The sequence below is a fragment of the Phocoena sinus genome, chromosome 6 (assembly GCF_008692025.1).
Source record: "Phocoena sinus isolate mPhoSin1 chromosome 6, mPhoSin1.pri, whole genome shotgun sequence".
In the NCBI taxonomy this organism is placed as follows: Eukaryota; Metazoa; Chordata; class Mammalia; order Artiodactyla; family Phocoenidae; genus Phocoena; species Phocoena sinus.
In genome coordinates this window covers 10,550,608-10,565,202 of record NC_045768.1, presented here as the reverse complement: position 1 = coordinate 10,565,202, position 14,595 = coordinate 10,550,608, and the positions used below count along the sequence as shown (strand labels likewise).

General features: G+C 45.4%; 1 protein-coding gene across 2 annotated transcripts in view; it reads right to left on the bottom strand.

The window, feature by feature from the left end:
* Positions 1–8,957, bottom strand: part of NR6A1 (nuclear receptor subfamily 6 group A member 1) — a 204,422-nt gene extending 195,465 nt beyond the window's left edge. For both annotated transcript variants that reach the window (XM_032635714.1, XM_032635715.1), the window contains exon 1: positions 8,704–8,957. In XM_032635714.1, the coding sequence (XP_032491605.1) occupies positions 8,704–8,803 (100 nt within the window). In that variant the 5' untranslated portion in view covers positions 8,804–8,957. The remainder of the gene's footprint in view (positions 1–8,703) is intronic.
* Positions 8,958–14,595: the final 5,638 nt, after the last annotated feature.

The window sequence follows — 14,595 nt, the reverse complement described above, 5'->3', positions numbered from 1 at the left end:
ATTAAAGCTAACATGAGAGAAAGAAAAAAAAATCACTTGCAACTCTAAGGGTGGATCTCTGTGACTCTCTAATCTATCGGGAGTTGAGTTCTGGGCCTCCTCAACAACTATAAATGGCCTGGATTCACAAGTGTCTGCTTTGAGGCAGACACTATGCTTGGCACTCTACAGACTGTCACGAGTCCTAATAACCCTACCCTCAATTTCAGAAACATTATCATATGTGGGGAGAAGGAGTGGAAGGAGAGATTAAACCTAGGAAACAAATGATTAACGGTGTTACTAACTGTAAAATCTAGGGCTTAACCTCTGTGGGCTTCAGTTTTCACATCTGTAAAATGGAGATGATAATAGAACACCTACCTCATAGGGTTATGAGAATAAAGTGAGTTGATATATGTAAGGTGCTAAGAATATTATATAATAACAACTATATAAATGTTAGCTATTATTATTCAATGAGAACACTAAAGTTCAGAGAAGTCAAGAAACAAAGTCACACAGTTGTGATCTTTGTTCTGCCACACTCCAGAGTCCCTGCTCTTTCCCTCTCACACTATCTAACCAAAATCCTTCCTCCTTTGCTGAGACTACTACTGCAACTTCCAAAAAAACAAAGCCCTCTGAATAGATATCAGTGGGGGATTTCCCCCAGGTGGTTTATTATCCTGCTAAAAAGGCATTTTGGAGGAAGGACTGTAAGGCTAGAGAGAAGCCTCCTAGCAGGTTAGATTTCGAGAGCACAGCAAAAATATGGAAGAAAAAAAACAAATCTGCCTCAGTTATTAAGCTTAGTAATTAGCACGATTTAACTCATCTGAAACTTGAAATAATATCCAAGCATTAAAATGAAAAAGGAAAGGCATGTATCTTCTCATTACTAAGCTGCCCCCCCACCCTGCCTGGAGAACACAAAAATGCTTTGAAAGGTACATTACGTGAAACTCCAAGAACATCAAGATAACTAGAGAGCTCTCAGGAAGGTAGCCCAAATATCACACTGATCGTTCATCATCCACCAATCTTCATCTTAAATTCTGATCCAGTTACTCCTTACTGTTACTCACATTGTTCTGTGACATTTCTTCTGCCAGCAAGCTCACTACCTAGCAACTACCCTAAGGAGAAAATCCCTAACCCTTTAACAACACAGTAATTGACTTACACTAAAATGTTACTCACACTAGGAAAGGGTATTCTTAACACCAGAAGAGGAGATACTTCTCCTATACAGATTTTATTACCACCTCTCTCAGTGCAAACCAGGTTAAAGGAAAACCAATCTACAAATTGACTTTGCCAAAATCACAACTTTAGAAGTCTCTGTGAAAGCCAAACATGTCTACTGAATGCAAACAAGCAAACTATTCTTTTATGTTCATAATTTTGGGTTCTTTTCTTTTACTTATTTTTTTAATTGAAGTATAGTTGATTTGCAATGTTGTGTTAATTTCTGTGGTACAGCTAAGTGATTCAGTTATACATCCATATACACATTCTTTTTTTTAATATTCTCTTCCATTATGGTTTATCACAACTATTTTTTTTTTATCACAACTATTCTTGATGGAAGTTTTAAAAAGCAAGATAGGATTTTTATCTCGTAAGTATTTAATTTTTATAGCAATGATTCTTATCAAGTAATAAAGTATTTCTGTGTTGTCAGATTTATTTCCACAATTATAAATCCACCCTTGGTGAGGAAACAGGTTCTACTGGAAAATTTCTAACACAAATAATTAACAGTTAAGCAACAGGTTTCATGTAGCAGGTAACAAAAGCCTTATCAGAGAACTCAGTGACGTGAACTTCATTTAGTCTCAAGTAAAGAAAACTTAATATGAACTCATTTTCATTTTTTTTCCTCCATAGCCCCTTTACAGAGTTTTTAAAAAGAAAGAAAGGGTCTTCCCTGGTGGCGCAGTGGTTGAGAGTCCACCTGCCGATGCAGGGGACACAGGTTCGTGCCCTGGTCCGGGAAGATCCCACATGCCACGGAGCAGCTGGGCCCGTGAGCCATGGCCGCTGAGCCTGCGCGTCCGGAGCCTGTGCTCCGCAACGGGAGAGGCCACAACGTTGAGAGGCCCGTGTACCGCAAAAAAAAAAAAAATCTGTTTAATTAATTATGTCCTTTTTCAAACAATGGTTTTAAAGGGAAAAATTAAGAACACAGAAATTTTGACACTACAATGATGGGATGGAAGAGCAAGCATTCACAGACCTCTGAAATGCTTTTATAGACAGATACAAAATTCCCTGATACTATGAAATATAAAGAGTTGGAAATAAAGAGTTGAGAGGGCTATCTACCTCTTCCACATGAAGAATTTAGTTGTGCATTTCTCTCTCTCAAAATTATAATTCTTGAGTATATTTTCTAAAAAACTACAAATTGTTTCCAATGCAAACAGTTGTTCAAGCAAGTATCTACGTTTGATATATCCTTTGCTAATATCACCACTGCCATTCCAATGTGCTACAGCTTATTACTCAAACAATTCCATCATTATTACCAATTTCTCTTTATGATTTCTCACTCTGAGATGAGAGCAAAATCATTACTCTGGTTCAAACCACCCACAGAGTGTATCTTCAAATCAATTGCCCAGATTTGTTTCCAGAATACATTACATGTTGCTGCCTAGGGAATTGGTTTAGGAAACATTATACTTGGCAGCTGACGTATCAACAGTGCCCATAGAATTGACACCAACCTAATGGCCAGAGTCTGTCCAGAAAATAGAAAAATATGCTGCTACCGCCATCTGTGGTTTATGCTTGAATAGCTTCTTCCATGTAAACAAACTGAAAGGTGTAAGGTTCGCAATTAAGATCCAAAGACTTCATCATTTAAAGATACTTTTTAAAATTAACTCTTAATATAACAAACTATACAGTTTATTAAGTATATGACATAAGAATCTGTGATTCTCTATTTGAACTTTTTAATATAATGCTGATGGAGAAACCACAACTACTTTGAATGAAAATTTTTCCACTGCATAAAGGCTAACTTTTGTTTTCCCCAAACACACATTCCTAAAGAAATTCAAAACACTTAAGTGCCTCCTGTGGACTTATAATAAGGATAATTTCTCTTTTGAAATAGTGATTGTCAATACTAAAACATCCCCCAAATTTTTAAAGCAAAAAATGTATTTTTAAGGAAATTCAGGAATTTTCTATTTAGACATGAGAGTTTGCACCCTTCAAAATAAATTTTAAAGATTCAATTATCCCTATAATTTTTTTTCTAAGAACAACTTCCAAGATGCAAATGAAGCCTCAAAGTAGACTATTTTCGCAACTTATTTTCTCTCAGTTTGCTTTCTCAAATGACAACCACTGTAGCTTAGGGATCAAAAGATTTGGTGCTGCTGGGGGTGGGGAAAAAAGCAATTCAGGTCCCCGGCAGCCAGATGAGGAAATCCTGCTTCGCTCCCCAATTAAATCACTGTTAATTAGAATTACCAGGTTACATAGTAAAGTCTTTAATTTAAATAATCGTAAACAAAAAAAAAAATCTGTTTCTTGAAAAGCTGTTCTCTGCAGGCTACTGTTTAACAGCAGGTAGTAAGGGAAGAATGAAATACAGTAGGAAATGTTTTAATCTTTCAAGTAAAGTTTTCTATTTATAGTTATTTCTAAACCACACTGAAAAGGCAGGTTAGCCACCTCACAATGGTTTTCTTCTAATTTTCCATTATCTAATGTCTAACAGTCTTATCTTTTTCATAAAGACAAGCCATGGTGGAAAACAAGCAATAAATAAAGACTGGGCCTGATTCTTGGAATACTGTATATCAAAGTTAATCCAGAGTTTGTTTTTTTGTTTGTTTGTTTGTTTTTTAAGATTAAGTTCAGACGAATCTGAATCTTCGGCTCTAACAGGGACGCAATAACCGAAAAAGAATTACCTGCTCAGTACTTCTTGCGGACTTTAAATAATGCTGGTATTTCTGAACCCTAGTTATCGATCAAAGGCATCCGTAAGCCCTTAAGAAATTACCTGAACCAGGAAAAAGTTGACCTTAAGAATACAAAAGTTTGAAAGAAAACATTTTCTTTCACAACTTGTTGGTCTCAGAAATACTTTCGAAGTATTACAAAGAGTTGGGTATATTAGATCACTACCTGTGTGGACATATTCAATAGCTACCTTCTATTTAAAATTGTTTCAAAGACTCTCTTATTCTTTGCTGAAATGCAAGATTTATCTGTTGATTCATAACTGCTGATTTTTCTGACTGTGAACCTTTTTCACATATAAGACGACTGGTTCACACAAAATAAGGCGTTTTTATTGTCCTACTTTAATAGAGTAGATTTGACCAACAACGTAAAATTTACTCGTAAGTGGCATCTTCCCAAATTTAACTTTCAACCTAATTATATAAATGGAAAAAATACTTAAATGGAAAATGTCATTTAACTTGGCTACAACACAAAAGTATACAAGAACCAAAAATTATGACAAGGCCCCGAAGTCCTACATGAGCTCACTGAAAATAGTCTCCTAATGTGGAAGGAGCTATCCCGGCTTTTGAAATTCTGAAGCCAAAAGCTACCATCTGAATACAATTGATTAATGGGCCAATTTATTCAACACAAACCAATAAATACCCACCTAGTTATAAAACAAAGTGATGGTGTCTTAATACAGGATGAAACAAATACAGCCCCAGGCCCCAGAACACGCAAGCATCATTAGCAATTTAAAGCCATCTTGCACAACAAGCACTAGAAGTAGTATGGAAACTTCCTTTACCAATATCATACTTGCAGTTGGCATTTCTACCCTCCAATCTCCACTAACCTAAACCTAGATATTTAAACCTTTGCTCCACAACCCCAGGAAAAAGTAGAAAAATCTGAGAAACCAAGAAGTTATGAATACAGAATACATGATTTGGGCATATTTTAGGAAATTTACCAGCAGTTTTTTCATTAGCTCATCTCCCTCCTCCCCCTCGCTAACTCCCTTTCACATGCTAATTCATGCAGTATATACACACACACACACACACACACACTTTTGCTATAGAATTCAGAATGATTTATGGATTAAGAACATGTCATGTTCATATTCTGATTACATGAAACAGAAATGCTCAAAAAGAAGATAGTGGATGGTAAATATGAGATTGGAAATGTCATCTCACACCTCAGCTGCTCAAAATCACCAATGAATCTGTTCATTGTTGCCTTTCACTGTTCTTTGGAGGTCACAGAACCTACTAAAAAAACACCTGTCTGCTGTTATACTAAAGAACAACTGTACTATAGTATGTTTTTTTTTTTAATGGAAGTAGAAAATTCTGAGGTGACTCAGAACTAACTTCATCTTTAAAGTCACAGAACTGAAAAGTTAGACTGTCATGGAAAACAACTGCTAATGTATTTTCAGGGATAAACATTCGGATGCTATGGTCTTAGCAAAAAAAGGGCATGATGTTATTTAGTGAACTCTCCAATTCCTCGAAAGTGTAATTATATAAAACATGCCTTTAATTACTTAGAGTGGCTTATTATCTTCCTTTGCTTGAAATATTTAAGTCTACTCCCTTATTCTCTGAAAATAAAATGAACAAGTGCAATATTCAGCATATACTTCCTCAAATTATTCATCTTCCTTTAAAATTATGACTGAGTTCATGTTTGTCATCAAAACCTAAAAGCAACAACTGAAAATATCTAGCGCAGTCAGCACAGGGAATTCCTGGAAGTGTGATGGTGCATCAAAAGGCTAGCAACTCTACTGCAATAGAATAATAAAAACCATTAAAACCATTTAAAGGACTGTAAATTCAGCATCAGTGGCATTTCTGGCAGGAAAACATTTCTAAAATTCTACCTCCAGTTTATTTCTTCATGACACAAACCAAAAGACCTCCTATCTAGATAGCTATCTACTGCAAATAGTTCATATAAAATAGAAATCAGTTGCTAGGATAAAAAGCCAGGAGAATTCATTTTCTCTGCTTGGAACCTAAGCAGTTTCATTTACTTTTGGAGAAAAATATTAATTAGTAAGTGAACGAGAAAAAAAAAAAGGTCCCACCATTCCAAACTTTTTTTTTCTTTTTTGGTAATTCTTCTGTGAGCATGTTAAGTTATAAAAGATAATGAACATAAATTGTAAAACAGTAGACAATGCTCATTTTTACACTAGAAAATAAAATTTCCCACAACAGTCTAATGTTTCACATATTTTCTGTAAAGCCCATCAAACTGCCAAAATCCCATTCTGTTTTCAACAAAAAGGAAATATTTGTAGCACTAAACTGGACTGATGCCACCTTAGCCTAAATGTATTGCTTGATAACATTCTTTTAAATGGTCCAGACGACTGAGGAAATGAGGCTGTGAAAGGGAAATTTGATTAAGAGTTAAAATTACCACTGAGTTCTTTAAAATGTACTAATGAATAATTAATAGCAAATGCAGTTCCTAGGCTTCCCTTGCAACAATATTCTCAAGTAGAACTGAAAGTACTGTCTGTAGTACAATCCATCAGCTACGTGTCGCACAGGTGGATACAGGAAGTACAGACACACAGAAAGGCATTATGAAAATACACACACTAATATGGGCCATAACATAGATCTGGGACTTGGGTAAAAAATCAGCATGATAAATTTTACATCACGATTTACAACTTTAACACATTAACACCAAACCAAATCACCTCTTAAAAAGCTCACAAGTCAAAAGCACTAAAGAAATCCTTTGTTCCTATGATACTGTCTCCTTCTACCCTAACTGGATTCCAGCCTCCTCCTTTGTGACACGGGATTTTATTGATCTCAAACATGTTCACATTCAGAAATTAGTCTCCAAAGACATCCCAAGGGACTGCCAGCCACCTAGATACCGCACATCACAGACATCTCAGAAAAGGACAAGAGCTTTGAAAACATATCACTATTTGGTCAGCAACATTTAGTGAAGTTAACCAGGCTCTCTTGGAAACAGACTTTTCCCTTAACTGGTAAAAAAAAAAAAAAAAAATACCAGATCTACTCAAACTGGCAATAAATGTTTGATGAGTTAATAAATTTATAAAGGCGCAGATCCACCCCAAGATTTCTCCCCTTGTGTAGCTCCTCATTCATTCAACAACTGAGCACCCAAGTGACCTATTTTCAGGTTACTTTCTTCACACCTGCCAGGTCACTGTCCTGATTGAGAAACTTCTTGCTAAAGCAATTAATTTTTAGTGCCTCCTAACTGTCCCGGGTGTTCGCATTCAATTTAAAATCTGTTACTTGTTAGACACTCTTCGGTCCTAGATCTTTCAGAGAATTGCGCGTTTATGGCGCAGAGAGGGGAGGAGACACGGATCTCCGAGAGCCTGCCCTTTATTCGGAAATGAGGAGATTTGAAAGGTGGAAGGCAGGGCAAATAAATAAATAAATCGGGTTTGCCGCCGAAGCATTTGCGGGCCGGTACGAGCACCCTTTGTAATGCAGGCCTCCCGGGGCTAACGCCTGCGCTAATTGCTCCAGGGAGCTTTCCAAGTTCAAAAGTTCACCTTTTACGACCTCACAAAAGCTCCTTACACGTTACCAATAAAAACATTCCGCGGCAAACACTGAGGGGGAAAATATCAAACAGATACAAATAAAACACCCTGCGGGGGTAGCAGAGAGCCGGGGGGAGGAGGGTGAGTCGGGCCCAGCCACAGCCCCGAGGAACCTGAGGACTTGGCCCGGACGTGGGGGCAGGGAGAGAGCGGTGGGAAGGGCCGGGCCAGGTGAGGAATCCTCCGGCCCTGGGCTCCAGGATCGCGAAAGGAAGAGGAGAACTGAGGTTGGGCAGGCGCGAGCCAGGACAGACGGGTTTAAGAAGGGAAGAGGCAGGTGTCCCGGGCACCCGGTCGGGCCGGAGCTCTGAGCCAGCGGGCAGAAGGGGCTGAGCAGGGCGGGGGAGCAGGCGGGCAGGAGAGCGCGGGGAAGGAGCGCAGAAAGGCGGGGTGCGGGGTGCGAAAGAGAAGAGAACCGCTGAGCCGGCAGCTACGGAACTGGGGGACGGCACCGAGGTGGAGGCTGGGGCAGCAACGGAAGCGCGGCACCGCAGAAGAGAGGGAAAGAGGCTCCATAAAGGTGAGGGGCAGAGAAAACCAAGGGGTCGAGGGTGTGGCGACGGCAGGGCGCAGAGGAAGAGTCCACGGAGGGAGGAGGGACCCGCGTGGGGGAGAGTTGTGGGGGGGAGGGGAAGGGGCTCGTCGCCGAAGGGACCCTTTGGGGAAGAGACCCCCACAGAGGAGTCCCCCGGGGGGGGAAGCGGAGGCTGGGAGCGGAGGGAACCCGAGGGGGAGGGGGCTTCCCCACTGACGGGACTCGAGGTGAGGGGACCGGGGGAGAGCGAGAGGGGCCGGCGCAGAGGGGACCTGGGGGAGGGGGGAGAATTCGCGCAGAGGGACGGGGGGAGGGGAGGCCTGTGCTGAGGGGACAGAGGGGAGGGGAAAACGAAGGTCGGGGTGGAGGGAACCAGGCAGGGGGAGGATCCGCGCGGAGGGGAACCGGGAAGAAGGGGGAGGAGAGGGAGGGTCCGCGCCGACGGGGACCGGGGTGAAGGTCCGCGCTGAGGGGATCCCGGGCCGCCGCGGCTTCCCAGAGTGAGAGTCGGCTGAGAGGAGGGGAATCCCCGGGGTAGGGGACTGGTTCTCGCCCGGCGAGACTCTGCACGCCCCTCACCCACCGTTGCGCGGCGGCGGAGGGAGCGCGGCGGGCGGCTCCAGGAACCCCGCCGAGCCCCCGCCGCCTCCCCCTCCGCTAGGCGGCCGTTCGTCCCGCTCCATGCGGTGGTGCTCAGGGCCCGCGCTCGGTTCGCTGCTCCGCCATGACCGGCGCCCTCGTCGTCGTCGTCGTCCGCCGGGGGGGAGGGGGCTGTCAGGGGCCGGCGGGCTGCCGGCCGCGGCGCTCTCTGGGCCCCGAGCCGCCGGGCTCCGCGCCCCTCCGCGCCGCGCCCCCTCAGCACTGGCCAGCTCCCACCCCCGACGTCACGCGCCGCTGCCACGCACTGCCCTACGGGGCACGCTGGGAATTGGAGTCCGCCGAGCGAGGCCGGCCACGCGGGACCCCACCAACTGAAGGGGTGGGAGGAAGGAAAAGCGGCCTTGAGAAGGGAAGGCCAAGGCCTTTCAATATCATGAACCCTGATGAAAACTTCTGGTAAAAATTGAATAAAGATTGCTTCAGGACCTTCTCCTTATTGTGATTTATCCATGTTCAACATCCCCTACGACGCCTCGTATCCCCCCGCCCCGAGAATGAGTTTTTCCTAGAAGGCGGATCGCGAAGGAGCCGGGTGAGCACGTGCAATGAAGCCCAGCCCTGTGGGCGGGGCTTATAGGGGGCGGAGCTTGGGTATTCACGAGGGCCTTCCTCCGCGGCTTCGGGACAAATTGGACCCGAGATTAAAGGGCCGGAGTTTAACTCGAGGTGACTGCGTTCGTATGCAAATGGAATCTATAAAACTCCGCTTTCCGGAGTACTCTTTAAAGCCTTTTACCTCCGGGTGGGCGGGAAAGGTTTAAGTTTCTCTTCCTCCTCTTTCATTCTCCCCCTGCCCAAAGAACAGAATGGCAAACTAAGCTTCAGGCCATTGATGCCGATAAAGAAACTCAGACTCTTGACTCCTGAGGTCTTGAAGCCCTCCGTTTGAGAGGGTCCTTACCCGGTTTTGTTCGCCTTCCCTTCTCCTCAGCTTTCCTATCTGTAAAATGGGGTTGGAATAGGGACGGGGTCCAATTGGAAGATCCCAATCTCCTCCACACCCGCTCCTTGCCTCAGTTTCCCAGAGCAAAATCCCGGATTTTGCAATTTCCGCTGCTGAGCCCACCTCCTGCGGCCACCAGGTGGCGCGCGGCCTCCAGCCTCTGGGCCTGCCGGGGGCGTACGCCTTCAGCGACCCTCTCAGGAAAGGGCTCATCGCGGCTGCCTCCCAAGGTCTAACTAAGGTCTACCTGGCCTGTTCGAAAACAAAGAACAAGAACACTGGTTCCTTGCCCACCTCTACTCTGCTGGTTTATGCTGCAGCTTCCTCACTGGCTGCTCATTCCCCACCCTGACCCCTACCCCGCCCCACCAATCAGTTGGCTCCTCTATGTCATTGCTTGCTTAATTTTCAAGTCCTCATCCTGGCATTCGCACCCCTGCCTGGTCTGACCCCTGCCACATTTCCCATTACACCCCTTCCCTCACCTGCTAGGTAGGATGTTTTGCAATGCTTCCCTGCATTTATGGGTTGGTTGGCTGTTCCTTACCGACACCGGTTAACCTGTACTGCATCCTTAATCTGCTCGGGCTGCTGTTCTGAGAGATTTACATTAACGCTATGCTCTGAACCTCATATCTGCTCTATGAGGTAGCTCCAACATTGCCGCTATTACACACTGATGAAATCACCCATCAGTAATGGGGATTCCAAAGCCAGTCGGTCAGACACCTGAACCTGAGCGCTTGGCTCCTTCACACTACTGGCTTCACCCAACACAATCCCAAACTCCTATTCATCTTTCAAGATCCTGTTCAAATAGCCCCTCACGGATATTAATATCTCCCACCAGGGAACATCTAGTTCCCCTCTGTGTTCCCTTACTGCTCTGTTGAGCTCTCTGAACTCTCTGTGGACTGTGAGAAATGATCTCTCTGTGATTGCTTCCCCACTACCGTTCCCCAGCCCCAGAGGGGGAGGGGAGCCCTTAGAGTTGGGGGTCGGGGGGGGAGGGAGACAGAGGAGATGGGTCTTCTGGGCCATTCCCCCAGTTCTGGGTTCTAAAATGAGTTAGGACCAGGTGGCCTTCCTAGAGCCAAAACTTGCTTTTGTCATAGACCTCTGGAGGCAGTGAGTTCCCCTTCCCTGGAGATCCAATCAGGGCCTAAGTGGCATTGCAGAAACCTCCGGAAGGACTGGGGTTTCAGTGGTGGATGAAATTCTAAATCGACTCTCAAAGATGGACAGAAAAGTTCAGCCAAATGCTCAGCCCTTGGAAGTAGCTCCTCCTCATCCTTCAGACTCCAGCTCTGTTGTCACTTCCTCCCAAAAGCCTTTCTATAAACTCATTTATTTTATGTATTTATTTTTGCCTGAGTTGGGTCTTCGTTGCTGCGCACGGGCTCTCTCTAGTTGCGGCGAGCGGGGGCTACTCTTCATTGTGGTGCACAGGTTTCTCATTGCGGTGGCTTCTCTCGTTGCAGAGCACAGGCTCTAGGCGTGCAGGCCTTGGTAGTTGCAGCACGCGGGCTCAGTAGTTGTGGCGCACGGGCTTAGTTGCTCTGTGGCATGTGGGATCCTCCCAGACCAGGGCTCGAACCCGGGTCCCCTGCATTGGCAGGCGGATTCCTAAACGTTGCGCCACTCGGGAAGCCCCCAAAAGCCTTTCTAGATCTCCCTTTTTTCTCACTCTCATCATTATAACCCCAACTGCTGAGCACAGAACCTGAACACAGTAGACACTCAATAAATAATTGCTGAGTGGGTGAAAAAACAAGTAAAACATATCTGATTTTTCTACTTAATAAGTGCAACTTTGGTTACCTCCAAGCCTCAAAGTCCTGGTTTCTAAAGGGGGAGGGATAATAGTGATAGTTACTACCTCACAGGATTGTTATGAGAATCAAATAAGATGATGCATGCAAAGCAATTAATATAAGGTCTGGCATAATAAGTGGGACCTGTTAACTAATGTTATTTAAAGAGTGGTCCTAATTCCCAGTTACTTCTCTTCTGAAAATGCTTCTTGGGAAGAGTCAACTACCACAAAACTGAGAAAGGTGAGGGAAATGACTGTGTCCTGAGACCGCAGCCACTGACTGTTCTAAGCAGAGAGGGTCCTGTGAGGTAGGCACTTACTGTGGACCCTTTCCCTTACATTGTCCCCCCAACAATCCTGAGAGGTCAATACTTTTCTCCCCAGATTACAAATGAGAAAACAGGCTCAGAAGGACAGGTGAAGAAAACTCCCCCCACCAGCAGGACAAATGACAAAAGAGCTAGGAAGGAAAATATCTAAGAAGAATGAAGGATCTGGGGGTGGGGGGAGTGCTGAGGTCAGAGGTAGACAAACAACCAGTCAGAGCTGCAGCTAAGAACAAGGCAGGTAAGGGCTCCATCATGAGGGCCTTGTCCTGTGGTGGGAGAGACAGTAATCAAACAAAATAATCACATACCCACAATTACACATAAGTGCTACGACTGAGAACATGCTTAGAAGTTCCTGGTGCTATGGGAGTGTGTGACAGGGCTCAATTTGGTCAGGGGCGGTGACGGGGGGATAATGAGCATTGAAGATGGAAGGATGAGTAGGAATGAGTCACAGTGGGTGGAGAGAGAGAGCTTCAGGGGGAAGGAACAGGCTGTGCAAAGGTCCCGAGGTCATGTTGAAACAGAAAATTCATTGTGGCTGGAGCCTACCCAGGGACAGAGTGCAGGAGACAAGGGTGAAAAGGAGGAAGCCTGAGGAAACCATGGGGCCATTTGGGAGAACAGCCAGCAGGGGGGGCAGAATTCTCTGATGACAGCAGCCTTGCTCTTCCAAGACCTAGCCAGAGAGTCCCAGCCAGGCTGCATGGGGAGAAAGGGCTGGGAAAGGAAACCCCCACCAGGTTCTGTTTGTTTTAAGTACATTTTGTCTATTATCTGAATAGATAGGAAACACACTGCAAAATTCCCAGGTTGCAAAAAAGTATTCAGTGAAAAGTAAGCCATTCTCCTTACTGGATTCCCAGCAGCTGGCTCTCCTCCTTATCCATTAATTGTGTCCATTCCCAGATTGTGCACATAAGAACACACACCATATTTGCTTGTACACTAATCTAGCCCTCCCCAGGGGATCTCTAGTTATGAAAGAAGCTAATTTGTACTGAACACCTACTGCACATGATTCTTTAATTCAACTGAGAGTTATGGACCACCTGACCTTGTGCTGAGCCAGTGGTTCTCAAATTTTAAATCCCCTGGAGGGCTGGTTAAAAACCACAGATTGGGGACTTCCCTGGTGGCGCAGTGGTTACGAATCCGCCTGCAAATGCAGGGGTCACGGGTTCGAGCCCTGGTTTGGGAACATCCCACATGCCGCGGAGCAACTAAGCCTGGGAGGCACAACTGCTGAAGCCTGCATGCCTAGAGCCTGTGCTCCGCAACAAGAGAAGCCACCGCAATGAGAAGCCCATGTACCGCAATGAAGAGTAGCCCCTGCTTGCCTCAACTAGAGAGAGCTCACGCGCAGCAACGAAGACCTAATGCAGCCAAAAAAAAAAGCAAATTGGATCATTTCACAGCCCTGATTTAAAAAAACCTTCTTTAAAACAAACAGATTGTTGGGACTTCCCTGGCGATCCTGTGGTTAAGAATCCACGCTTCCGCTGCAAGGGGCACGGGTTCGATCCCTGGAGAAGGAAATAAGATCCCAAAAGCCATACGGTGGGACCAAAAAAAAAAAAAAGAAACACACAGATGGTTGGGCCCCACCTCTGGAGGAGCTTCTTAGGTCTGGGTTGAGGCCTTATATTTGCATGTCTAACAAGTTCCCAGGTGATGCTGAGGCTGCTGGTCCAGGGACCACACTTTGAGAACCACTGAGCTAGCTGCTTGTGGACAAAGTATGTGGACAGGAAGGCCTTATACCTCTCCCACAAGAGAAGGCATGAACAGACACAAAGAAACACATACCAACAATATAGTTCATAAAGTGATAGATTCCATGAGGAAAATGAAGAGGGTGGAGGAGTGCAGGAAGGGGAAGTGCTGGAAAGTAAGGATAGGGTAGGCGTGGAAGGTAGCAACACTTGAGGGCACAAATCAGTGTTCCTTTTTGAGCAGTTGAAGTTTACAAAGCCAGGCAAGCACACACAAGAGGAGGCTTCTTGGGCTCAGGGGAGTGGTAATCTACAGACATAGGGGAGGTTAGAAAAGGGGGTCCACTCCCCCTCACCCCCACCCCCACCCACACGGCGTGCACAGAGGCAGAGTCGTCCGCGTTGAGATCCGAGGGCAAATCCGAGAGAGGAGAGTTGGAGAAAGGGGCGTGATCAAGAGCTGTGGATTCTGAGAGGGTAGAGAGGTGCCGCTTTGGGTTGGGTTGCAGGAGGGCCCAGAGACCCCAACAAGGCATTTCCATAGTGAGACTGAAGACCCCTGGAGCGCGGGGATGAGCAGGGAATTTGAGGATTGGCGACCGCAGATGGTTCCTCGGGAAAGTTTTGTTGCTCAGGAAGCGGAGAAATGAGGCGCTCCCTCAGGCGGATGGGGAGGGTGTTTAAAAGGTTGGAGTGGTGGAGTTTAGTTGGGGGTTGATGGGAGGGATCTCGGAGGGAGGAAGAAATGGAACATGCAGGAGAGAGGGGTCTGAGCCTTGAGAAGGGTAGAGCTGGCAGGGTCTGAGTGTTCAGAGAACTCAAAAGGTTCGCCTGCCCTGGAAACATCACTCATCTGAAATTTACAACCAACTCCAAAAGGAAAGCACTATTTTCCCCGTTTAACAGACGAGGAAACTGAAGCTCAAAGAGGTGAAGAGACACGTCCAAGGTCCCACATCTCGAAGAACAGGACCTCACTCGGTGTAGGGAGCCCGCGCTCCTCTCGCTGCCC